The 26,342-nt window shown below is 42.0% G+C and overlaps 1 protein-coding gene across 3 annotated transcripts in view; it reads left to right on the top strand.

Moving 5' to 3' along the window:
- Nucleotides 1-26,342, top strand: part of PHF2 (PHD finger protein 2) — a 211,120-nt gene that overhangs the window by 111,884 nt on the left and 72,894 nt on the right. For all 3 annotated transcript variants that reach the window (XM_069083754.1, XM_069083755.1, XM_069083756.1), the window contains exons 2-3: nucleotides 9,408-9,493; nucleotides 26,172-26,286. In XM_069083754.1, coding sequence (XP_068939855.1) covers nucleotides 9,408-9,493; nucleotides 26,172-26,286 — 201 coding nt within the window. The remainder of the gene's footprint in view (nucleotides 1-9,407; nucleotides 9,494-26,171; nucleotides 26,287-26,342) is intronic.

Consider the following 26,342-nt stretch of genomic DNA (forward strand, 5'->3'; position numbering starts at 1 on the left):
TCCTTCCTTCCTTCCTTCCTTCCTTCCTTCCTTCCTTCCTTCCTTCCATCCATCCTTCCTTTTTCTTCCTTCTTTCTTTCCTCCTTCCCTCTACCCCTTCCTCTCTCCTTTCTTTCTTCCTTCCTCTCTAAAACCAGTATTCTTTCTCTTATATCACATTGCCTCCCCTGAAAGCTATAGCACCAGATCTCTGTGCTCATGGAAATCATATGCTAATAGAAGAAAGAAGTGGCACAGGAGTGTAAATCCTATGGTAGGTGAAAGGAAGGAGAGAGGAATGTCTGGTCTAGAGTAGTGAGGGATGACTTTGTATATATGTGGTCCTAAACAGGAGGTAGAAAGAAAGGAGGAAGAAGTCAGGGGTGGAGGTGGGTGGAATGCCATGAGCAAAGGCTCAGTGTGGAATGGTGAGTGTGATTGCAGCAGAAGGTTCACACTGCAGAGTATACATAGTTGGATGGGTAGATTGGAACAAGTTTGTGGAGAGCTTTGAATGTGAAGCTATGGATTTTAGACTTGATTCTGTAGGCATATGGGGAGTCACTGAGTGTATTTTGATAGCTGGGGAGAATGTTTGGAGTTGTGCATTCAGGAGATTACTGAGGAAGGATAATGGATTCAGGAAATGGGGATACCAATACCATGGCAGCATTGTAGGTATGAGGTGAGGAGGGCCTGGACTAAGGTGAGCTATCCTGGGTAATGAGGGATAATTTTGCCTTGAGAATAGCTCTCTGAGTACCATCATTGCTTGATTATAATTTTTATGTAGCATTGACATTGACTATCTTGATGGTGGGAAGGGCCTGGACCAGGGTCATGGTAGTGAGAATTAAGGCAGAGTCCTGGATTATCAGTTTAGTGGGAGAACTTGCCTTGCAAGTAACTGATTACCACCATTGTTTGAGGTTTTCTCAGTCTTGTTAGAGACTCTTGAGAAGCTCTTCATTACCTTGTACAAAGACAAACATCAGCGGCTCAATATAAGCCAGTTACACAGCTGGGTCTGGTGCCAGGAGGTCCCCTGGGCTTCCCCATGAAGGTGTGATCAAATCCCACATGTCCTGGTGACCTTTGCTATGAAGACTGCACCTCTCTAGTCACTGTGTACTCTGCAGTACTTCGAGTGATTTTCATTGTGGCACCAACTGGCTGCTTGTCTCAAGTTTCCTTCCCACATAGGAACTAAGAATATACCCCTATAGACCCTTTGAGCTCCTAGAGGGTTCTCAAAGGTGTTTAATAATGATAGGAAGTGAAATATCCAATAGAAAGAAATCCTCAAAGTTGTTGCTAGTGCCCTGAAAGTGACAATTTTTTACTTTTGGTTTAATTCTTAAACTTTGGGGTGGTGGGGCATGACTTTGGTTTTGTTAAGCCCCCGGCAGATTACCCATCTGGTCATCTTCTCTTTTCTATGGGGAAAAATTCCTGAAATCTCCTTAGGGGCAGAATTGCTTCACTTTCAGCCTTATTTGCAGTGTGTTGATGGAGAGATGGGAAGAGAGACAACAGATCTAGTGTGGGATGAAATTTCCTTCAGTGAGGCTTTCCATATTTTCTTTGCCTCTGTTTCTTTTTACTATTTTTTTTTTTGTTTTCGATACAATAATCACTTCTCAATAAACATCTCTCCTCAGACTGCCTTCTAGTCTAAAGAACAAAATGAAAATATCCAAAACAATTAAGCCAAAGCATCCAGTGTAGTAATGTTGATTGACAGAGAATGTGTAACATGATCTGTTATTTATTATGAGAAAAGAAGGAAGTGTGTTTTATTTTCAGCCTGCCGATTTTAAATGAGTGAGGGTGGGGACTGCATTTGATCTTAATGCTGTTGCATTCCACTGTATCTGTTGTCCTTTTGGCTCTAAGTTTGCCCACACTTTTCGATTTTCTTTGAATTCTTTATATTCATCATTTTTTTATTGTGGAATAATATTCACACACACACACACACACACACACACACACACACACACACACACCACTTTGGTCAGTCCAGTTGGTTGATCCCTCATTTGTTTGCAGATCCTCCCCAAAAGTCCTCTAATAATTATTTCATTAAATAGGAATTCTTTCTTTTTGCATTGACCTTTTTTGGGGTATAAGCCTCATAGTAAATCTCTGCATCTAAGGGTCAGAAGAGGTCTTTAACTTTTTGAGCACAGTTCCACATTACTTTGCACAACAGTGGGAGCTTTTCATGGCTCTTGCAACAGAGAATCAGTATTCCTGCCTTGCCATGACTTCTTTTACATTGATTATTTACATCTTTCATCATTTTTTCCAACTTGATAGGTATGAAGGGAAACGTCAGAGTTGCTTTGATTTTCATTTCTCTTATTAATGATCAGAATGTGTTTTCATACAATTATTGATAGCTTGCTTTCTTCTAGAAATTCTTCGTGTTCCTTAACCACTCATCTATTGGGGAAATGATTCTTAACTTTAAAATTTGTGTCAGTTGCCTATAAATTTTGTATATCAGGCTTTTTATCAGAGGAATTTGATGTGAAGATTATTTTTTCAGACTCTATAACTTCTTATTTAGTTGCATTAATTTTATTTATTCAAAAGCTTTTAAATGTTATATAACTGAAAATGGCTATTTTGTCTCTTTTTTTTCCCTTGGCACTGAATCTTGTGAATTTTGTATCCCTTGATATGAATCCCTTGAATGTCTTCTCCTTAATCTTTGCTGTGCAAGGTATAACTTTGCTTTTTACTTTTAGTTTTTTTAATGATGTGACCCTTTAGTTTTAATAAACATAATTTATCCATCTGGAATTAACTGTGATTTATGGTAGAAAGTACTGCTCTAAACTTATTTTTTCCCCAAATTGCTTCCCATTTCCCCCAGTATTTCTTGATGAAAAAGGAATCCTTTCCCCAGTAATTTGTATCTTTGGGTTTACCAAGCAGTGCTTTGCCCTTGTCTCTTTCATTGTCCTCCTTTTTAAAAGTTTTTCTGACACTGAATGGTCCAAAGCTGAGAGGCAATGGGTATTACTGATCTTTGTGTTTCTTGTTCCAGCTGGCAGAAGTAATGGAGAAAGGGAAGGAAATAATCATTTATTAAATGCCTACTATGTGCCAGGCACTGTGCTGAGCTAACTTTACAAATATTATCTTATTTGGAATTCACAAAAACCTTGAGTGGTAGGTGCTGTTATGAGCCTCATTTTATGGTAAAGGAAACTGAGGGAGACCGAGGTCAAATGACTTGTTCAGGCTCATGCAGCTAGTAAGTGTCTGAGGCCAGATTTGAACTTAGGTCTTCCTGACTCCAGGCCCAGCTCTGGATCCACTGTCTTTGTTGGATTCATTGACTGTAGGTGGTTCCGCAGAGCCTTGAAGGAAGTGAGGGATTTGGGGAGGTGAGAATGAGGTAGAACATCCCAGGCCAAGGGGACAGTCTTTGAAGTATAGAAACAGGAGAAGGAATGTCACATTCAGGACGTCACGTGGGCTTACTTTGTCTGGAACACGTAGGAGGAATGTGAAATAAATCTGGGAAGGTAGACCAGAGCTGAATAGTGGATGGCTTTACATGTTAAACAGAGAAATCTCTCTCTCTCTTTTTTTTTCTCCCTCTTGAGGATATAAGGAGCCACTGATATTTCTTATGATTATTTTGGCAGCTGTGTGGATGATGTATTAGAGATGAGAAAGGCTGATAGGGGTAGCAATCAGGAGGCTAGTACAACAACCTGATCGAGGAACGATGAGGGCCTTCAATAAGGTGGTAGTTGGATGAACAGAGGGAAGAGGATGAGTGTGAGAATCTGGCTGTGGGTAGTGCTGATGCAGCTTGCCAGCAGGTCAGCTGTGCCAGTAAAGAGGCAAGGAAGAGTTGAAAAATCAGTCTGAGGTTGTGAATTTTGGAAGGACTGTGGTATCCTCAATAGAAATAGAATAACTTGATTAAATAGGTTGGGATGGAGCTGCCTTAATCTCAGATTGTGTCTTCATTTTTCTCCTTTCTTCCAACTCAGTATTTGTTTTAACTTTTGCTCTGGCCAGTCTATTATGTGACTGTACCAGTAGCTGATCCTGGAATTACTTCTGCACAATGAAATCATAGATTTTGAGCTTAATAAATGTCAGAGGTCATTTATCCCAAAATCCTCTCATTTATAAATGTGGAAACTGAGGCCCAGAAAAGTTAAATGATTCTATCAAAGTCGCACAAATAATACTAAATGTTGCAGAAGAATTTGGATCCCTAGGTCCCTTAGTTCTAAATCTCATGTACCACACAATCTCCTCAGATATATTCAATTTAATTCTTTCTTTATGTCATTTAGTGCTGACCTTGTCCAGAATATTCCCACTTTATTTTTAAAGAAAGCATTTAAATTGTGCAAGTGTAAGGTTTACCAGTAGTCTACAAGCTTTTGGTTGCTTTCATTTCTTAGCTCCCATATTTTCCAACATCGTTTTCACCATCTTCCTGTGCTCAGTTTAGCAATGAAGTGTCTGAGCGTGAAGGCATATGTTGATTTTGTTTGGAGGATTTTGTCAAATTCTTCAAAGAATTTTTCTGCTTCATCCCCTGCAATAAGTATCAGCACAAAACTGCAATTAGTATCAGCACAAAACTGCAATTATCTTTACATTGGTCTGTTTGCTATCAGTCCTCCTGAGCACTGCAAGAAGAGAGGAATAAGCATCCTGTCAAACGATGTTTCTTATTACCTTTGGGTCCATGATGAAACACTCCAGTGAAGCTTTGATTCACCCCTCCCAGGAAGAACCGTGAATGGCCTTTTCTTTCTTTATGTCCTCTGGTTACATTTATAATGAAAATGTCAGCATGGATGTGGTTTAATTCCTTTAACAGTGTCAACTTGTTGGTCGTTGAACAAAGCCTGCACATTTGGAGCACCACCATTTAGATCTGCTTCTATAGACTCCGAGAACTGGGTGATCCTTGGCATGTTCTGATCCCTTTCTGCTCTTCCTCTCCCATTTCTGTGGAAGGAGACTGAGCATCACTTGGTGTTTTTGTTCATTTTGGGGGTGGTTGTGACCAAATCATTGCTTGGCGGCCACTCTCAGGTGATTAGCCTCTTTGAACTTCTCTCTGTCCTTTGGCAGCAGACAATTGGTCTGTTACCAGGTCTGTACTTTCAAGTCAACAAATATTTATTAACCACTCACAATATGTCAAACATTGGTGATACAAAGAAAGGCAAAAATGTGATCTCTGCCCCCAAGGAGCTCCTATTCCAATGGGGAGACAGCGTGCAAATAACTATACATATAAGATATATAGAACATTGATGGAAGGCAGTCTCAGAGGCACTGGGTGGGTGGGTGGGGTGTTGTGGTGCAGAAATGGGACAAAGTCTATTGTGGAAGGTTTGAGTTGAGAATAAGGACGCTATAGAAACCAGGAAATGGAGGTAGGAAGAGAAAGCATTCCAGGAATGGGGGACAGCCATTGATAAGGCATGAATTTGGGAGCTAGAGTGCCTTTGTGAGGAACAGCAAGGAGGCTGATATAGATGGATGATTACATGTGCAGAAGGGAGTCAAGTGTGAGAAGACTGGGAAGACAGGAAAGACCGGATTGTGAAGGGACTTAAATGCCAGACAGAGGATTTTTTGTTTGATTTTAGAGGTGATAGGGAACCACTGGTGTTTATTGAATATGGGGGTGGTATGGTCAGATCTGCACTTCAGGAAAATTTTTTTGGTCACTCAGTGGAGCCTAGATTGCAATGGGGAGAGACTTGAGACTTCTGTGGCAGGAGTCCCTGGCATGAAATGATGAGGGTCTGTACATGGCATGTGCATACGCGTGCGTGCGTGTGTGTGAAAGAGAGAGAGAGAGAGAGAGAGAGAGAGAGAGAGAGAGAGAGAGAGAGAAGAGAATATTGCATTCCAGAGATGGAGCTAGTTTGGGGCATTGTAAATTGATTGAAAGTTTCTTTATGGCACCTAGGGTAGGGCCAGTGTGTGTTAGATACCATCCCTTTCTATCCCCCATCATTGCTTTACTGCCATATACACATGCTGGAGGCAACATCTCCAAGAATAACACAGGACCAGAGGCTTACAGTGGGGTTTTAGAGCAAGATGCAAATCTCTTGCAGCTGTGGGTGCTGTGAAAACACCTCTTCCTTCTTTCTACCCTTTCTACCTCTTCACCAGACTAATTGTCACATATGGGCCCAAAGGAGGGAAAGCAGTTACTTGGGATATATGGGCTATCTTGCTGACCCTTTCACCTCTCCTGTTGTCTGCAGTGGGTAATACAAGTGCCCCATCATGTCTGGTGGGAAGCACCCACTTCTTTTTTTTTTTTTTGAGAGATTACCTAGATTTTATTTTTTATTTTTAAATAGTAATAACATTTTTCTTAAACATTTGATTTTAAAAGTTTGAATTCCAGATTGTTTCCCTTCTTCCCTCGTCACCCACCCTTACTGGGAAGATAAGCAATTCAATTATAGGTTGTACATGTGTAGTTATGCAAAACATTTCCATAGTGGATAAATTGTGAAAGACTGACTGTATTTCCCTCCATCCTATCCCACTCCCCACTTGTTCTATTTTCTACTTTGACCCTGTCCCTTTTCAAAAGTATGTGCTTCTAACTACCTTCCCCTCTAATCTGCCCTCTCTTCTATCATCCCCCATCTTATCCCCTTCCCCCCTACTTTCCTGTAGGGTAAGATACCTAATTTAGTGTATATGGTATACCCTCCTTAAGCCATATTCAATGAGAGTAAGATTGACCCATTCCCTTTTGCCTTCCTGTTCTTCCCCTCCATTGTAACAGTTTTCCCTTGCCTTTTTTATATGAGATAATTTACCCTATTATGTCTCTCCCTATCTCCTCTCATTATATTCCTCTCTCACTTCTTAATTTTATTTTTTAAATATCATCCCTTTCTATTCAATTGATCCTGTGCCCTCTGTCTATGTACACATGTACACATATATACATACACTTACATATGTATTCATATGCACATATACCCTCCTATATAGATATATGTATATATACATATGTACATTTATATTCCCTTCAACTATTCTCATACTGAGAAAAGTTTTATAAGCTACAATTATTGTTTTTCTATATAGGAATGTAAATGGTTCAACTTTGACAAGTTCCTTATGATTTCTTTTCCTTGTTTACCTTCTCATGCTTTGCTTGCTTCTATCTGAATGTCAGATTTTCTATTCAACTCTGGTTGTATCATCAAGAATGCTTGAAAGTCCTCTGTTTCATTGAATGACCATATTTTCCCCCTGAAACATGATACTCAGTTTTGCTACGTAGGTGATTCTTGGTTTTAATCCTAGCTCTTATGACCTCTGGAATATCATATTCCAAGCCTTTTGATCCCTTAATGTAGAAAGAAGCTGCTAGATCTTGTGTTATCCTGATTGTGTTTCTACAATATTCAAATTGTTTCTTCTTGGCTGCTTGTAATATTTTCTCTTTGCTCTGGGAATGCTGGAACCTGGCTATAATATTCCTAGGAGTTTTCTTTTTGGGATCTTTTTCAAGAGGTGATCTGTGAATTCTTTCAATTTCTATTTTGCCCTCTGGTTCTAAAACATCAGGGAAGTTTTCCTTGAGAATTTCTTGGAGGATGATTTCTAGGTTCCTTCTTTGATCATGGCTTTCAGGTAGTCCAATAATTTTTAAATTATCTCTCCTGGATCTATTTTCCAGGGCAGTGGTTTTTCCAATGAGATATTTCACATTGCCTTCTATTTTTTCATTTGTTTGGATCTGTTTAATAGTATCATGATTTCTCATGAAGTCATTAGCTTCCATTTGCTCCAATCTAATTGTGAAGGAATGATTCTTTTCAGTGAGCTTTTGAGATTCTTTTTCCATCTGGCAAATTTGGCTTTTTAAGGTATTATTCTCCTCATTGGCTTTTTGGGCCTCTTTTGCCATTTGAGTTAGTCTATTTTTTAAGGTGTTATTTTCTTCAGTCAGGTTGTTGACTGGCTATTTATGATTTTCTTGCATCATTCTTATTTCTCTTACCAATTTTTCCTCCACTTCTCTTACTTGATTTTCAGAATCTTTCTTGAGCTCTTCCATGGCCTCTAATCAGTTCATATTTTTCTTGGAAGTTTTTGGTGAAGGAGTTCTGACTTCTTTGTCTTCCTCCTTTTCCATGCTTTGATCCTTTTTGTCCCCCCAAAAATAATCTAAGGTTTGACTGCTGTGCTTGCTTTACTTCCTTTACTTGCTCATGTTGCCACTCAATTACTTGATTTTTGCTCTTTTTGCTACAGTAGAACACTGCTTCCAGAGAGGAGAGCATTGTCCCAAATTGCTGGGGTTTTCACAGTTGCTGGAACTATTAGTTGGGTGCCCTTTCTGTAGTCCCACAAGCTCTGGTCCACTGGCCACACACCCCAGGACCTCCACCCAAGACAGCAATCCAGATCCTAGCAGGTTAAAGCAAGCTCAATTGCCCTCTGAATGGTTGCTTGGTCCCCCAACAGTCTATCGACATTCCCCCCCAACAATCCAGGAGCTCTGAATCAGCCACGTGGTGGTGCCTGCAGGGCCACCGCATCTCCACCACTTCTCCCCCCGGGGCAGGGGCCGCACTGAACTCTGTCCTCCCTAGTTCAAACAGGGTTCCACACTGACCTTTTACTTTGACTTTGGCATTTATGGGTTGATAATTCTGGAAACCATCGCAGCTGCCGGTGATCCACTCTTCTGAAGTCCTCTCCAACTGTTGCTGGTCAGGGCCACCCTGGGACTAAAACTGTGGCTCACGCAGGCCTGGGATCAGCTCCCAACATGCTGCAGTGGACCCTTCCTGTCTGCCTGCTGGGCTGTCTTCAGGAGGAGATTTGTTTCTCTCTGTCACTTTGTGGGTTCTGTAGCTCTAAAGTCTATTTAAAGTCATATTTTATAAGTATTTGAGGTGGTTATGGGGGGAGCTCACAGAGTTTTCCTGCTTCTATGTCACCATCTTGGCTCTGCCCCTGTAGCACCCAATTCTTAAGAAGCTGAAGCAGCATTGAGCTCCCTTCCCATCATGGGGGAGCTCTGCAAGTTGAGGGTGTGTGTGTGTGTCTGTGTTTGGATCAAAGATCTAGAGTTTGAACCTTTCTCAAAAGTTCCTCTCTTTTACAGAGTTGTCCCAGGGATGTTTAAATGACTTGTCCAAGGTCACAGATAGGAAGTATTGGAGGTAGAATTTGATGCCAGGGTCTGTGCTCTCCCCACTGAGCTGTACCTGCTTTGCTTTGATATCTGAGAGACTGGGTCACCTGACTGGCTGCTCTTTCAGATGAATGACTATGAAAAAGCCCTGAGGTAGCTCTTAATTCCCTTCTCCTTCCCCAACTTGTTACAGCCAGGTCTGGGGCTGGGTGTGATCAGTGTCTGCTTTTCTCTATTCCAGCTGTGTTGGTGTGGAAGAGGAGGAGGCACCAGATATCGATATATACCATTGTCCAAACTGCGAGAAAACTCACGGCAAGTCTACCTGTAAGTATATCAGTCTTTGGGAATGTGGCCTGGCCAGAGCTGATTCCTTCTTTGCCCACTATTATTTCATAGGATCATTGTAGGTCTAGGGACCTGAGAGATTAAATTGCTTGTTCAGGGTCCCAGTTGTCAGAGAGGGGCTTTTTTTTTTTCCATTTTTCAAATGCTTTATTAACTTCTGATTTACATCATTCATTTCTGCCAGATTTTGAGTTACATATTTTTTCCCCTTTTTTCCCCTACTCACCGCCCCAAAATAGCAGTCCCACAGGATATGCCTTCCTCCAATCTGCTCTCTCCCATATCTTCTCCCATACCCCCTTCGACTTTTCCAGTAGGGCCTGGTGGATCTCTATGCCTCAGTGCCTGTATATCTTATTTCCCAATTACATGTAAAATAGTATTAATAATAGTGTATATATATAATTTTTTTTAAACATTTGATTTTAAAACTTTGAATTCCAGATTCATTCCTTTCCTCCCTTGTCACCCACCCTTACTGGGAAGATAAGGAGTTCAGTATAGGTTGTACAAGTGTAGCTAATGCAAAACATTAACATAGTAGATATATTGTAAAAGACTGACTATATTTCCCTCCCTCTTATCCCACTTCCCACTTGTTCTGTTCTCTACTTTGATCCTGTCTTTTTTCAAAAGTGGATGCTTCCAACTTTCCTCACCCCAGCCTGCCCTCCTTTCCATCATCCCCGCTCTCATTCATTTCTCTCCTGCTCTCCTGTAGGGTGAGATACCCTATTTAGTGTGTATTTCATTCCCTCCCCAAGCCAAATTCAATGAGAATAAGATTGACCCATTCCCTTTTGCCTTCCTATTCTTCCCCTCCATTGTAACCATTTTCCCTTGCCTCTTCTATATGAGATAATTTACCCCATTCTGTCTCTCCCTATCTCCTCTCATTATATTCCTCTCTCACCTCTTAATTTCACCTTTTAAGTATTATCCCTTTCTATTCAATTGGTCCTGTGCCCTCTTTGTATACCTGTAAACATATATACACACATTCACATATGTATTCATACACCCATATACCCTCCGATATAGACATATATATTTCTATTCCCTTCAACTATTTTCAAACTGAGAAAAGTTTCATCAGTTACAATTATCATTTTTCAATGTAGTGATGTAAATAGTTCAACTTTGATAAGTTCCTTATGATTTCTTTTCCCTGTTTACCTTCTCATATTTCTCTTGCTTCTTGTATCTGAATGTCAGATTTTCTATTCAACTCTGGTTTTTTCATCAAGAATGCTTGAAAGTTCTCTATTCCACTGAATGACCATATTTTCCCCTGAAACATGATACTCAGTTTTGCTACGTAGGTGATTCTTGGTTTTAATCCCAGCTTCTTTGCCCTCCAGAATATCATATTTCAAGCCCTTCGATCCCTCAGTGTAGAAGCTGCCAGATCCTGAGTTACCCTGATTGTGTTTCCACAGTATTCAAATTGTTTCTTCCTGGCTGCTTGTAATATTCTCTCCTTGATCTGGGAATTTCTGAACCTGGCTATAATATTCCTAGGAGTTTTCTTTTTGGGATCTTTTTCAGGAGGTGATTGGTGGATTCTTTCAACCTCTATTTTGCCCTCTGGTTCTAAAACATCAGGGAAGTTTTCCTTGAGAATTTCTTGGAGGATGATTTCTAGGTTCCTTCTTTGATCATGGCTTTCAGGTAGTCCAATAATTTTTAAATTATCTCTCCTGGATCTATTTTCCAGGTCAGTGGTTTTTCCAATGAGATATTTCACATTGCCTTCTATTTTTTCATTTGTTTGGATCTGTTTAAGAACATCTAGCTTCCATTTGCTCCAGTCTAATTCTGAAGGAATGATTCTCCTTATTGAGCTTTTGAGATGCTTTTTCCATCTGGCAAATTCGGCTTTTTAAGGCATTCTTCTCCTCATTGCCTTTTTGAGCCTCTTTTGCCATTTCAGTTAGTCTATTTTTTTAAGGTGTGATTTTCCTCAGTCAGGCTGTTGAGTCTCACTTCGTAATTTTCTTGCATCGTTCTCATTTCTCTTCCCAATTTTTCCTCCACTTACCTGCTTCTTAAGGTCTTCTATGGCCTGTTACCAGCTCGTATTTTCCTTTGGAATTTTTGTTGCAGGAGTTCTGACTTCACTGTCTTCCTTCTGTTCCATGCTTTGCTCCTTTTTGTCTCCAAAATAGGAGTCTAATGTTGGATTCTTCTGTTTGCTTTGCTTCCTTTGCCTGGCCAAGGTGCCAGTCAATTACTTGACTTTTGGACTTTTTGCCACAGTAGGACTCTGTCACCAGACAGGGGAGCTTCATACCAAATGCTGAGGTTTTCTCAGCTGCTGGAGGTATGGGTGCTCTCCCTGGAGCCTGCACTACTTCTGGCAAGCTGGTCACACACCCCAGGACCTCCACCCTACTATAAAAATCCAGATCCAAGCTGTTTAAAGCAAGTGCTATTACCCTTCAGACTGGTTGCTTGGTCCCCCTACACTCTGCAGGCCAGGAGCTGAAGCTGCCACGTGGTGGTGGCTGCACTGCAGCCCTCAGCGGCTTCTCGGCCCAGGGGCAAAAGCTGAAGTATTCCCAACTAGTGGGTCCCAAAGTCCACACTGCACTGACCTCTCACTTTGTCCTTAGTGTCTATGTGTTGGTAATTCTGGAAACTGCCACAACTGCTGGTGATCTGAAGTCCCTCCAGCAGGTGGTTGGTCAGGCCTTCTCTGGCTTGGGTGGGGCTGGGCTCAGCTCCCAGAGCGCTGTGCTGGCTGATTCCTGCTGGTCTCTGGGCTGTCCTCAGTGGGAGGTTAGCTTCTCTGTGTCATTTTGTGGGTTTTGTAGCTCCAAAGTTTGTTCAGAGTCCTTTTTCACTTGGATTGGATGTAGTGAGAGTCGGAGCCACGTGGAGGTCCTGTTTCTACTCTGCCATCTTGACTCCCAGAAAGGGGTCCTCTAAACTCTGAGCCCAGGATGCCTGCCTCAGCCGTACTGGTTTTATTACCTTACATCTGTTGTTCCAGTCCTCTCACACACGTGACATGAACTGGCCCCCCACACCCTCTTGCAGTCCCCAATATAATATGTTCCTATTCTTTGTACTTCTTCTCTACCGTGTGGCTCTGGCTTCATTCACAGGGCTGAAGGCTTTCACACCTGTTCAGTGACCTGCTCTTAAATTTTCTGGGCGGCACATAGAGCCTGGGAAGCTTCAGACTTTCTAACTGGTAGAAGTTCTTTGAAATTCTTTAATTACCTTAATACCCTGACCCCCTAGTTTGAAGCTTTTAAGAGTGTGGAATGTTTCTGCTCTTGGTGCACTAATTACCAGATTGTTTTCATTATGCTTTTAAGTAGATAAAGCAGGGAAAGATTGTTGCCCATGGTTTAAAAGGGGTCGTTTCCCAGACGCTTATTAGCGCCTATCCAGAAAACTCAGTATACTGGTTGACTTTAAAAGACATAGGGACAAAACAAAACAAAAAAAAAAAACCTTGTAAACCCCCTTTTAAGAATCTGAGCCTGGACTGTGTGGTCTGACAATTTTTTCCTATCTTTGAAGTGACTCAAAGCCCCTCCAGGCCAGCTTGTGGAGCAGGTGGCTGGCTGCCTAAGGCTTAACTGCTGCCTGTGAGAGCAGTTTGGCTTTGGTGGAAAATCTGGGTGGGGTGACTGGGGATGTCCGGAATTATGAACTGCAGGAGACAGATTTGGGAATACAGAAGAAAGGGGGAATTTGTATTTGTTTTCTTTACCTGGTGAGGGCTTAAATAAGTAGAAAAGCACAGGCTTTGCCTCCCACCCCTCACATTTGGGCATGTATAGGTCAGGGTGCAAATTAGGATTCAGGGTCATATGGGGTTACGCACTGTATGAACTCTGAGCCCTAGACTTCAAGGCAAGAAACCTGGGTTCTGATCCTGGTTGTGCTGTTGATTAGAAAACCTCTTCTTATTTCAGGGCCTCACTTTCCCCATATGAAAACAAGGCATCGTTGTACAATGATTTTAGTTCCCCCATCTTTATAATTGTTGGATTAGATGGCCCCTGAGGGCCCCTTCCACATCTACTAGTAGGTGGTTTCCAGGAGCTCTGTTACAGTTTGCATAGACTGATTCGGAGATTCTTTCTCCCCTCTCTACCAGAGATAACCTCTTACACATGAAATTGAAAGGGAGCATAACCTAACCATCCTGACTAAGAAGCCCCCTCTCCCTAACACTGAGAGTGTGACTTCTCTTTAAAGGCCAAGTCCATGCTCCATGATAGCATCATCTACAGGTACTTCATGAGCGTCAGACTCTTGGGGTCAGAGTCAGCAGGACAGGGGCAAAAGAGCACTTGATTTAAATTCAGAAGATGCTGGTTTGAGTCATGGCCCTGCTCCTTACCGTGAAATCTTTGTGCCCAGGTTTCTCTTCTTTCCAGAAGAGGATCATTTTATAATAAAGTTTTCATTTTATAATAAAGTTTTGGTGCTAGGTGATCCTGAAGATCCCATCAAACACTTGAGTACTGCGAGTCTCCACAATTTGTGGTCTTTATTTTGTATAGTCTTTATTTCTATAAGATTTTATTCTTAATAATCAACTGCTTCTCTGACTGTGTAGGTATAGAAGTAACCATGCTGTAGCAAGATCATTGGCTGGTCATAATAACCAGTTAGCATTTCAATGGTGCTTTAAGATTTGAAAAGTGCTTTACAGATATTTTCTCATTTGATTCTCCTAACAGCCCTGGGGGTAGATGCTCTTATCATCCCCATTTTATAATTGAGGAAACTGAGGCAAACAGAGGGCACACTTGCCCAGGTTCACTCAGCCTGTAAGTGTCTGAAGCTGGATTTGAACTGGGGTCTTTCTGACTGCAGGTCCAAGTCATCCACTGTACCACCAACATCATTTTGCACACTCAGCAATGATGGGGACATGTGCCACCATCCTTGTTAGAGCAGAGAAAGGACATTGTTAGCCCAGCCCAGCCCCAGCTTCTGAGATGCCTTGGCTCCCTTAGAAACTGCCTTTTGAAGCCTTGATGAGAACAGAGTGCCTGCTTGTCCTGCCTTCTGTCTCTGGTTTTGTTGAGTTCCTTTACCATGACTCAGGCTATCTCACCCATAGTTGTGTTTCTGAAACCTCAGGGACTCTATAACAGGGTAATTTCCAGATCAAGATTTCTTTGAGTGCTTTAGTTTTTATAATATGTCTATTAAAGAAGAATAATGTAGGATATTATGGTAAGACTCACGGCTTAAAACTGACTGTAGCCATAAAAGCACAGTAATATGTTGGACTCTAGGCAAGTGCTTAACCCTGTTTGCCTCAGTTTCCTCATCTGTAACGTGAATCAGAGAAGGAAATGGCAAACCCCTGTAGTCTCTCTGCCCAGAAAACCCCAAATGGAGGCTGACACGACTGAACAATAATAATGTATCGGAACCCTCTCCTAATAATCATTGACATTCATATAATGATTTCAGGATTGTAAAGTACTTTATTTAGGTTCATTATGTTATCTGGACTGATTGATAACCTGTGAGGTAAACAGTACGAGTACTGTTGACCATTTTACACATGAGGGAACTGAGGCTTGGAGAGGTCATGTGAGCCATGTTTCCCCACTCTGCACCCCTCACTGTGATCCCCTGTGCTGGCCTGTGCTGGGGAGGGGAGAAGCACACCCATGGCCACTGTCAACAGTGTCTTCAAAATGGCGTCACACCATTACCAATTTCTTCTGACCCAATGAAGACTTTATTGTCCTGATGTTGTCTCCGCTTTTTCCTTAGCCTCAAATTCATATGAAAAGTGCAAACTTAGGTGAGATTGGAGAGGAGGGAAATGGAGATAAGATCATTGAATGGGTGTTGCCACCTGCCCTCCCAGCCTTTCCTTGAATAGAGGCCATTCTTGAGGCATCACCGCATGGTAGATCTCTTTATTTTTACAGATGATTGAAACTAAGGCCCAGAAGAGTATGTAACTTACCTAAGGTCACACAGGTAGTAAATGCCGGAGTCATTGCAGGTTGGTTGGCCTGATGCTGTCCTTCATTCTCAAAGAGGACCAACATGATGTCACTGTGCTAGAGTCAGGTTTCAATGTGTGACTGTGGCTGATCAGACCAAGAGGAGGTAGACCACAGGTTGGGCACAAATAGTCCACGTGAACATTTGGGGTGGATTCTCCGAATTTGTGCATCCTGAGTTTCCTTTGAGCTGTTTCAACTTTGCTTTGCTCATAGAGCATAGCACCTTCTCTGATGTGGGCACGCCATGCTGAGAGGTGCTGTGCCAGGGTCTCCCATGTCACACAATTCCAAAGTTATTAAGAGAGACCTTGAGAGTGTCCCTGTCTTGCTTCTTCTGACCACCATGTGAGCGCTTGCCCTGTGTGAGTTCTCCATAAAACAGTCTTTTTGGCAATCGAATGTTTTGCATTCACACGATGTGGCCAACCCATTGGAGTTGCCCTCTCTGAAGCAGAGTTTGAATGCTTGGCAGTTTAGTTCAAGTAAGGACCTTGGCATCTGGCAGTACAGTGGATAGAACTCAAGGCTTTTGAGTCAGGAAGGCCGGAGTTCAATTCCAGCCAAAGACACCTATGTGATCCTGGGCAGGCCACTCAACCTCTGCCTGCCTCAGTTTCCTCATCTGTAAGAGGGGGATAATAATAGCACCTACCTCCCATGACTCTTGTGAGGATCAAATGAGATTGTATCTGTAAAATCACTTAGGGCCGTGCTAGCATGCAGTTGGTGCTGGATAAATGCCAGCTGTTATGCTCCATAGGTCATATCACCTCTCAGCCTCAGAACGATGCATTGTGGGTCATTGTTGCCCTTCTACAGGCAAGAAAAGGGAGTCTTAGGATCAATGGCTTTTTAAGCTGGTCTGTGATTTCCTTGGTCTAGGACATCCCAAGCGAGGAATTCCGCCTGCCAATGCAGCTTGGCACCTTCTCTGCATCTTAGAGTCTTAGACTACTTGGAGGCAATGAGAGGTTAAGTGATTTCCCCAGGATCCTACAGGCAGTCTGTACCAGAGGCAGGCCATGCACCCAGGTCTACTGCATCCCAAGACCTGATCTTTTATCGCAATGCTTCCGTGCCTTTGCTAAACTCAGAACTGGTGATCCGAATTCTAGCTCAGTGATCTCCAGCCTTCTAAAAGGATTCACACACAGTAGGATCCTTTTTAAATAACAAGCCCCTTGAGTGCCTAAAATGTAATTTTAATTGCTTTCTGCAGTCTTTTCAGGAATACAACTCTAGAATGAGATGTGGAGTAAGGATGGTTGATCTTAAGTCTGTCCAGGTGCCCACAGATTCAGGTTGTAAGGCAGCCTTCCCACCAGGACCCTAAGAATAGCACTGGGGCAAGGCTCCAGTAGGCTTTTTTTTTTTTCCAGATGTCCCAGTCGGACCACATTTGGAGAACTCTGCCCCATGTGCTCCATTTCCTGTATCCTGGATCCTGCAGGGATTGGAGACTCTGTTCTGCATCGTTTGTTAATCAGCTATTATTCAAACATGTGTTTGCACAAGTTAAGTTATCAAACAGTATCAATTGTGTATGAAAATGAATAGGTACAGCTCAGAGCCTTTCGTTTACAGCCAAGATTTAATTGCAAGGTTAGTGAAGAGAAGCCCACACTGATTGCCTTCCTCACGCAATGTGTGTGGATTTCTAAAATATACTTTTGGCTCATGCCTCCTGTGATCTATGTTTCCCAGATGCCTAATGAAAAAGGCATTTTCCACTTTCTTACTTTTCATAAAAAAAACCCCAAAACAAACTATCAATAAAACCCCAACAACTTTCTCTCTGTGGTTTGATATTCAGTTCCATGCACCCATTTCCTGGGACATGAAATCTAGAATCCCCTTGCTTTGTCCCAAATCTGGAAAGGTTTCTCCGTGGCAATAACTATAGACTGTAACACCCTCTGAAGTCTTAGCCTATGGAGACTAAAGGAAATTTGTACTTTCCCTTAGGATGAATTTTAAATCGAGTTGATTTACATCAATTTAAATTACTAGCCAGGCAGACCAGCTATAAATAGTGCCTTCCTGCTGTGAAGAAACCGAGAGCTCTTCAAGTCCCTGCTCTCCTTTTGTCTCTCGTGAGATGGATCTCTGTGAAATGGACAGCTCTTGCCTCTGAGCATCTACATAGGAAGCTGTGTTTGAGATAACCTTAATATAGCACCTTGGAGTTGGAAAGGATCTCGGCAGCCCATCTAAGTACTGTCATCCCCTGATCAGTGGGGGAAATGCTTTCTAACATTCCCAACAGGTGCTCAGTCAGCCAGCCCCTGCTTGGACCCTTCCAGTGATGGGCTAGGTCCAAAGGCAATTTTGTTTCCTTCCCTAACTCAGATGTAGCTTCCTTTTTTTTAAGAAAGTCGACATGATACATTTTGAAGTTATTTATTTTGATGTTTTATTCCTTCTTCAGCTTACTGAGCCATGATAGGGTTATTATGTTTAACTAAGCTGATAGAAGTAGATACTTGTCAGGCAGTTCCCAATTCTCAACTGTTTAAATCTTTGATCTTTGATACAGAGGAAAGGGGATGGGGAGGAGAGGGAGGTAGTTTTCCTGGGTTATGTAGTGAGAATAACTGTCATATCAAGAGAAAGAAATCCAATTCTTTTCCTTTTACAAGTAAAGCAATATGCTTATTTTTTTTGATTACAGGGAATATATACTATTTTTAGAAAAAAATCTTGTATTTTCCCATAAATATCAAATGAGTTTGTAAAAGCAAAAAGTGGACTTTCAGCCAGATTGACAGAATTTTAAAATAATGTGTTGTATTAACTCAGTGGTTATCTTTTTCTGGTTTATTCAAAGATTACAAAAAATAAATTTTTCTGCTTTTTTAGTACCAAATGATTTTCTATTTTAGGATACCGAATTAGTCTAAAGAGAGAACACTTTCTTGCTACATATATAGAAGATACTATGTCTATTAGGGACTAGATCACTATTTCAGTAACTTCTGATGAATCCAAGAGCTTAAAAAGAGCCACTAAGCTTACTGGGGTTATTTCCTTTTACATCAGCAAATTCTTTCTCTCTCTTCCTCTTCTCCCCTCCCCTCTCCTCTCCTTCCTCCTCTCCTTCCTCTTCTTACTCCTCTGCTCACTCCTCTCCTCCCTCTTCTCTTCCCTCCTGTCCTCCCTCCTCTTCTCCCTCCTCTCAGCTCATCTCCTCTCCTTCCTCATTCTCCTGGTCCTTTCCTCTCCACCCTTCTCTCCTCCCCTCCTCTCTCATTGCTAACTGCAAGTATCAAAGCCAGCTCTCCTTTGCTGGTTAATGCTGTAGCCTGGTATTGATTAGTATGAATATTCCAAGAAAATGAACTGGAAATAATGTGTGTCCCATTGTGATTCTCTTAATAACAGTGATATATTAAAAAAAGACCTCTTCTTCCTCCTCCTCCTTCTGCTCCTAATACACCGCCACCCACAGCCACAGCTGCAACATCTGCTCACATTTATACACCACTCTGTATGCTTTACAAAGCACTTTCCTCACATAACCTTGTGAGCTATGTAGTTGAGGTATTTCTGTCCTCATTTATGAGATTCCCAGGAGAACCAGAAAAGACATCCCTCCTTGGGAGTCATGCAGATATAGTCAGGATATCCACTTTTGAAGAGGACAGCCTCCAGGTGGCTGCTGTCATAAGTCAGGAAAGAGAGGTGGTTGAGGAGATGAGAGGAGACGAGAGGAGAGATGGAGTGGCTGAGTCCATCCCTCCTTGGGCTAATACTTGCCCAAATTCTGCTGGTTTGAGACTCTTCCCTCCCACTTTTTTTTTTTCCAGACCTGCCCAACAAAATGGGAGAGAAAATGGAAAATTTCCATTCAATTGACACTGACTTTGGGCCAATCCAGTTTTAGTTTCAGATGCAGAGCAGCAAAGGTTGACATCTTAAAGATAGCAAAATAGTGGAGAGAACTGTGGCTTTGTAGTTAGAGGACCTCGGGGGTCCTAGGACCTCTTGGGGCCCTTTCACCTCTAGATCCACTGTACTGAAAATATTTTCTCCAAAGTCACCAATGATCTCCTGGCCATCAAATTCATTGGATTTTTTTTTCCTATCCTCCTTTCTTGAATATTTCCTACTGTTGACTCCTTCCTTTTAAAAATTCTTCCTTCTCTTGATTTCTGTCATGTAGTTCTCTTTCCTGGTTCTCTTACCCATTTAAATTCAGTTCAACTAACTTTCATTAATTAATTTAAAAATACATTTTTATTGATCTCTTTTGTTTTTATATCACTTACACTTCCTACTGTATTTCTCCTTTTTCTCAGAGACTTGTCTTTATAATAAAGAATAAGAAAAGAAGAAAAACAAAAGACTAACCAATGTAATGATATGATCTGATGATATGTGGAATATTTTACCCTCATGGTCCTCCACCTCTGCAAAGAAGCAAAGGAGAAAGGAAAGTGACTTTGCAAATTTATCTCTTCCTTGGTCTAGAACTTGCTCATTTAGATTTCATAGCATTGAGTTTGGATTATTTTTCAGCAAACATTTATTAAGCACCTACTGTGTGTCAGACATTGTGCTAAGCACAAAGACAAAAGATTCCCTGCCAACAAGCAGCATTGTCTATTCTAATTTTGACTGTTCTTTTGCAGTCTTCTTCCCTGGTTGCTTTTCTTTCTCTCCTGAGTATCTTATATCTTCTTCCCCAACACCCTGGACTCAGTTCTCCTCTCCCCTGGGTCCTCTCTGTATTGTCAGCTGTGGAAATCCTTCCTTTCTGAGACTTCTGACATTACATTTCTGCAGATGACCATGTCACTCGTCTGCTCATGAAGCTTCAGTGGCTTTCTAGTGCATCCGGGATCCATTTAACTCCTTGTTTTGACATTTAAAGCCGCTCACAATTTGGTTTCAACCTATGGATTGAATCTCCATGGATTTTACATGACTACCCATTTCACACTCAGTGTTCCACCCACATGACATCCAGCCTCCTTCTCTCTGCTTTTGCCCAGACTGTCATATATGCCTAGAACGTTTTCTCTCCTCACTTTTTTGTCCCTTAGAATCTCTAGCTTCCATTCTCAACTCAAGTGTTATCTCCTACAGGACACCTTTCCTGATCCCTTCCTTTCCCTAGTCATTAATCCCCTCTCCCAAATTAATGTGTCCACATTTTATAGGGCCTTAACTGTGTACATGTTAGTTCCTTCTAATAGAATGTAAGCTTCTTGAAGGTAGGGACTGTTTTGTTTCTGACTTTGTAGTGACTTGACAAAGTAAGCTATAATAAATGCTTACTGAATAAGTGAGTCTGACTTCTGAGCTATGCTCTTTCTCATATTTCTTAATACCTTTTGAATCTCTTCACCTGGATATTCTATCATCACCTGAAGGTCAGCATATTCAAACCTAAATACATTTTGCTCCAAAATCTCCAGGTCAGTTAATGAACCAATATTCTTACCAAGCCTGAGGCTCATAATCTTGGAGTCCTCTGTCCTATGTCCTTTTCTTGATCTCTAGGCTCTCTCTCACTGACCTCATCAATCCCCATTAGTTCAGTTATCTATGTAGATGAGCTCCAGGTCTAGTCCCTCTTTTGCATTCCAGTCCTGGATTACCAACTGCCAATTGGACATTTCCAGCTGAATACCCTGTGGTCAAGTCAAAGTCAGTCCCCCAGATTATCAGGTTCCTGCTTTTGTGTATTGTATATATATATCTATATACATCCATATTGTGTGCCCCATTAGCAGTTAGCCCCTCGAGAACAAGGATTGTTTCACCAAATATTTCACCATTGTCTTTGAAACCTCAGGGCTTTTGTACAATGTCTGACACATACTAGACGTTTATACATTCTCGTTGATAGATTGATGGTTTAAAATAATACCATATATCTCCCCTGAAGCCTCCACCCTTTCCCCAAGTTTCTCAATTTCTGTTGAAGGTGCCACCATCCTTCTAGTCACTCAAGTTCTCTCTCTTGACCCCTCTTTTCATTTCTCGATCTCTGTTGATCCTTTTGGAGATCTCAAGAATTCCTATACAGAAAATCCTCAGATCTGTAATCTTTCTCTGGAGCTCTAGTCCAGCATCACCAGCTGCTTGGACATGTGGATGGATGTCTCATAGGCTCATCATATCTGAAATATTTCTCTCTCCCTCCACCTCTTCCCAACTATCCAACCAAAGAAATCCAAAATTTCTTTAGAGTCATTTTTTTTTACAGGTATTTAGAGAAGAATGGGGGAGAACTCAAGCAGGTCTCGGATTTTACTCCAACATCTTGGCACTACCCCCTTCCGCTCCTTTTCTATAATTGCCTATTTCTGTTGAAAGCAATATAACCTTTCCAATTAATCAGGTTCACAAAGTTGGAGTCATCCTTTATTCCTTACACCCCATCTTCCTCACAATCCAATCGTCAAGTCTTACCCATTCCTCTCATACCACACTTCTGGAATCCACCCCCTTGGATGACTTACCACCTCCCTTGTACACTTAGAATAGTTTCCTAATTTTTCTCTCTGCCTTAAATCTCTTCCCTTTCCAGTTCATCCTTCATATACTCACCAAAGTGATTTTCCTTTTTTTAAAAAAAAATCTTAAAATGTTTGTTTTCTCTTCCTCTCCTGCCCCCTCTCCCCCACTGAACAAGAACAAAAGAAAATCCATGTAACTACTACTGCATTTCCTGGCTTCTCTCAAGTCCCAGCCAGAATCCTGTTTTCTGCAAGTGGGTTTTCTAGATCCTTTGAAATGTCAGCACCATTCTCATCCTCCGATTTATCTGATCTATGTCTTATATATACACAGTTGTTTGCTTGTTGTCTCCTCCATTAGACTTTGAGATCCTTGAGGGTAAGGCCTGTCTTTAAATGTATACCCAATACTTGGCACAGTGTTGGCAAATAGTAAATGTTTATTGATTATTGACTGACTTAGGTTTCTGATTGGTTGGTTTCATGCCTTTGCTGCTATAACTATTCTAACATACAGGTCTCATCATGCTATTCCTCTGTCCCAAAACCTTTCATGGTGACCTGACCTGACCTTTGAATATAAATACAAACACCTTACCCTGGCATTCAAGGCTCTACATAATCTGGCCTCAGTCTCCCTTTTCAGAATTATTTTGCACTACTCTCACATTCTTTCTGCGTTGAAACCAAATCACCTGGTCTCACCTGGTCTTCTTCTCCACCCCTCTAACCTACTCTCCACTCCTATCTGCAAACGTATGTTGGCTGTGTCTGATGTTTGGAACAGGCTCCCTCCATCTCCCCATCTGCTGATATCCTCCCCTTCTTTCAAGGCTCACGTATGTGAAGCCCTTTCTAAACTATTCCCGCTAGACGTGATGGATGTTGAGATTTAGTTTTCTTGCACCATGCCTGGAATGGAAAGATGAGGCCCTGACTCTATAAAGGCCACTACAAAAGATGAAGTAATTGAGTAAGATGTGGTCAGAGCAATCAGAGGCTGCCTTGGAAGTAGAAATCCGCCTGAGCATTTCAGGTTCCACACAGCCTCGCCAATGGCCATCTTTCATATGACCTTTCCATCTCTGCTTTATTACTGATGTTAGGATTAAGGTAGGAATTGCGATTCTCTTGTTCCAGGAGGTGAAGTCCTCCTCCCCTCTCCATTTTTCTCCATCACTCAATTCTTTAGACTTTTTTATATCTTAGAGAACAAGGCAGACTCCATAATGAGCCTGTTTCCTATAAACGCTGCCTTTAAAAGGGATTCCTAGAGGGAGTTTACAGTAGAGATAGTGCATGTTGTCTGCTAGCCCCAGAGTCACCTGTGACTAGGCCCACATAAAAGGCTGCAACAGCTGCACCACCAGCCAGCAGCGGGTATTGGATTACGAACCCAAGTGCGCCCAAACAGGAGACCTGATCCTTTGCTTCTGGTTGGGTACCCTCTAATGGTTATCCTAAATTGGATAGAGGATAACAAGCCCTTTACTTCTGTTGGCTAAGCTTTTCTCTTCTAAACTGGAGGGTTGTTTGTGATTCTCATGCACACCAACCTCCTTGTGTGACAGGGGTGGAATGTTCCTTCCTGGTGAGAGCAGAAAGAGAGGGGGTGTGTGTGTGTGTGTGTGTGTGTGTGTGTGTGTGTGTGTGTGTATTGGTGGTTGGTGGGCACATCCTCCAAATTTTAGGACCCCAGAGAATGGTCATGCCATAATTTTAAACTTGTTCTGCTTAGGCCCTAGAGAGTGAAACGGAATGGGAACTGGAGAGAGGCACACTTCATTGTAGTATAAAGAAAGACTTCTAGTTACACTTGTCCAGAAGTAGGATTGGCCACCTTAAGTAATGCCTGTCTCCTCACTAGAAGACTTTAATAACAATGACGATAATTAATAATTATAATAATACAACTGGGATTTAGAGAGTGCTTTAAGATTTCCACAGCACTTCGCAAATATTATCCCACCTTATCCTTACAACAACCCTGAGAGGTAGATGCTATTGTTAACCCATTGTATGTAGGTAGAGGTAAAGTGACTTGTCTAGCATCACACAAGTAGTGTCTAAGGCAGTATTTAAAGCTAGGTCTTCCTAACTCCAAGCTGCTGCTTTGCCCGCTGTGGCATCTGGCAGCCTAGACCACTTCCTGAGGGTATCATAGAAGGGATTCTTATTCAGGTTGGAGCTGACTTGGGGTCTCCGAGGTCCCTTCCAACTCTCTTAGCTGTTTGTGCTTCTGTGACTACCTGTTCTTTCCATAGACTTTCTGAATAGTTCTTCACACTTGCTTTAGGGCCATTTTCTGGGAAGTCTTTGACCAGAGAGTCTGTGCTAATAATTAATGTCTCAGCATCTCAGCCTGGTTCATCCTTCTGGCTTGCTGTTACAGAGCCCTGAAGGATGGTGGAGGGAGAAGCTGGGAAGGCTTCATTCTTTGCAGGATTATAATGTGTGGGGCAAGATGAGGTGTGCAGAGTGGCCAGGGCAGGGAGATGGAACCAAGAACAAGGGAGAGTGAGGGGGGATAGGGCTGAAAAAGGTCAGTCCCTCAGTCAGTCCCCTGCCTCCAGGAGGACTGGGCAGAAACAGTCTCAGATTGTTATCTTCCCCAATTTTGAATATCTCCAGGGAAAGGAATTAGATTAATGTTCCCAGTGTTCTCTGTTAATGTCTTTACTGTGAAGATTTCTCTTGTTTTTCCCACAATGGATATAGAGCACAGTTGGTTACCATCTTCTATGTAATAACTCTCAGTATTCTGAAAGCAATTATTACATCACCCTCAGTCTGCTGTTCTCAGCTTAATTATTGCAATTCTTTGAACCTTTCAAAGCCTTTGGGGACTGTGAACTCCTTATTCTGATTTCCAGCCCTCAGAGACATCCGTTTCAAAACTTTAGTGTTCTGTCAATCAATCAATCAATCAATCAATTAATGAATATTTATCAAGCACCTACTGTGTGCCAAGCACAGTCCTAGGCACTGGCTTAGCATTTTTACTGAGAAAGGTATGTATGGGGATTTTTCTAGAATCTCATAAAGGAGCTTTATAGCTTTACATGAGAGAAGTAACTGGCAAAATGCAGAAGACTATAGAAATGTGAGCTGGTCGTGTTTTAACAGAAGCCTGGCTGGTAATAGGGTATGGAGGATAGAAAGATTGTCTTTAGTTCCCACAGCCTGCACATCTCAGGATTGGTTCCTCATTAGGAGCTGCCTTTCTTTTCTTTTTAAAATAATGTTCAGCCAACTTCTCAGATCTGACATTTAGGACTTATACCACTTTGACCTAATGAAAGGTTTCCATGCATTTATATGGGGCTTAGAGAATTCATTTTTCTGTGCCTAATAAGGATATCTCCTATCTGATCTTTGACTCTTTAAAATTCATTTTTCTCTGTAAGGTTAGAGTCAGAACAGTCCATTTGCTTGTAGACCACTCAGCCACTGGAAACTTCTCACACACATCCATTGCCCTCCATGTATGCTATAGTTTTTGTTTTCCTAATGGCACCAAAGGATGCTTCTTATGTTCCTGTGACTTGCCATGTATTAGTCTTGGCTCTGTGGTCCCATTCCCACTGAATGTCCTTTCATTCCTTGCTGGAGGATGGGAGGCTTGAAAGAACACCCTCCTCTGGAGGTGACCCAGTTCTCATCATGTAGTAGGACTCTGAACTCCTTGGTCCCAAGTTTCCTCACCTATAAAATGGCAGAGTTTGACTACATCAGAGGTGTCAGACACCCAGATTATGGGCCAGCAACATTTCCAAGTGCAGCCACAACCAGATTAAAATGTAATTGGGAAATAGTTAACAAGATAAATAAAAGTGCAGCAGAGCATAGATAATGTTAGCATGTGGTTTCTTAAATCAATAGCTGTCCCTGCAGGGATCCTTCTATATGGTTTAACAGCCCTTATTTCTGTTTTGAGTTGACACCAGTGGGCTAGATGGTCTTTGAGACCTCCTCCATCTCTAAATCTGTGGTCTTCTCATCATAGCTTACTGTGAATGTTGGAGTAGCTGTCTACATCTTCTGGGGAGCCAGGAGGCTGGTTGGTGGGGCACACCAAGGGCTTGGGGGGGCCAGGGGTTACTTCCTGGGTGTGTTGCCCTCCTAGGGGCTGCAGTAGTGGTCTTTGCCATCCTCCTTGTTACTGAACCTATCTTCTCTCTTTTCCAGTGAAAAAAAAAAGAAATTGGCATAAACACGACACAGGGCAGACGACAGATGTCAAACCTGTCCAGAATGGGAGTCAAGTGTTCATTAAAGAGCTGAGGAGCCGAACCTTCCCCAGGTGGGTATGCAGGCCAACAAGCACAGGTGGCTGTGAGGCCATGGCCCTCATGATAG

This window comes from Petaurus breviceps, unplaced genomic scaffold, assembly GCF_028583685.1.
Source record: "Petaurus breviceps papuanus isolate PSGF00001 unplaced genomic scaffold, PetGlider_PUasm1.0 174, whole genome shotgun sequence".
NCBI classification, from domain to species: domain Eukaryota; kingdom Metazoa; phylum Chordata; class Mammalia; order Diprotodontia; family Petauridae; genus Petaurus; species Petaurus breviceps.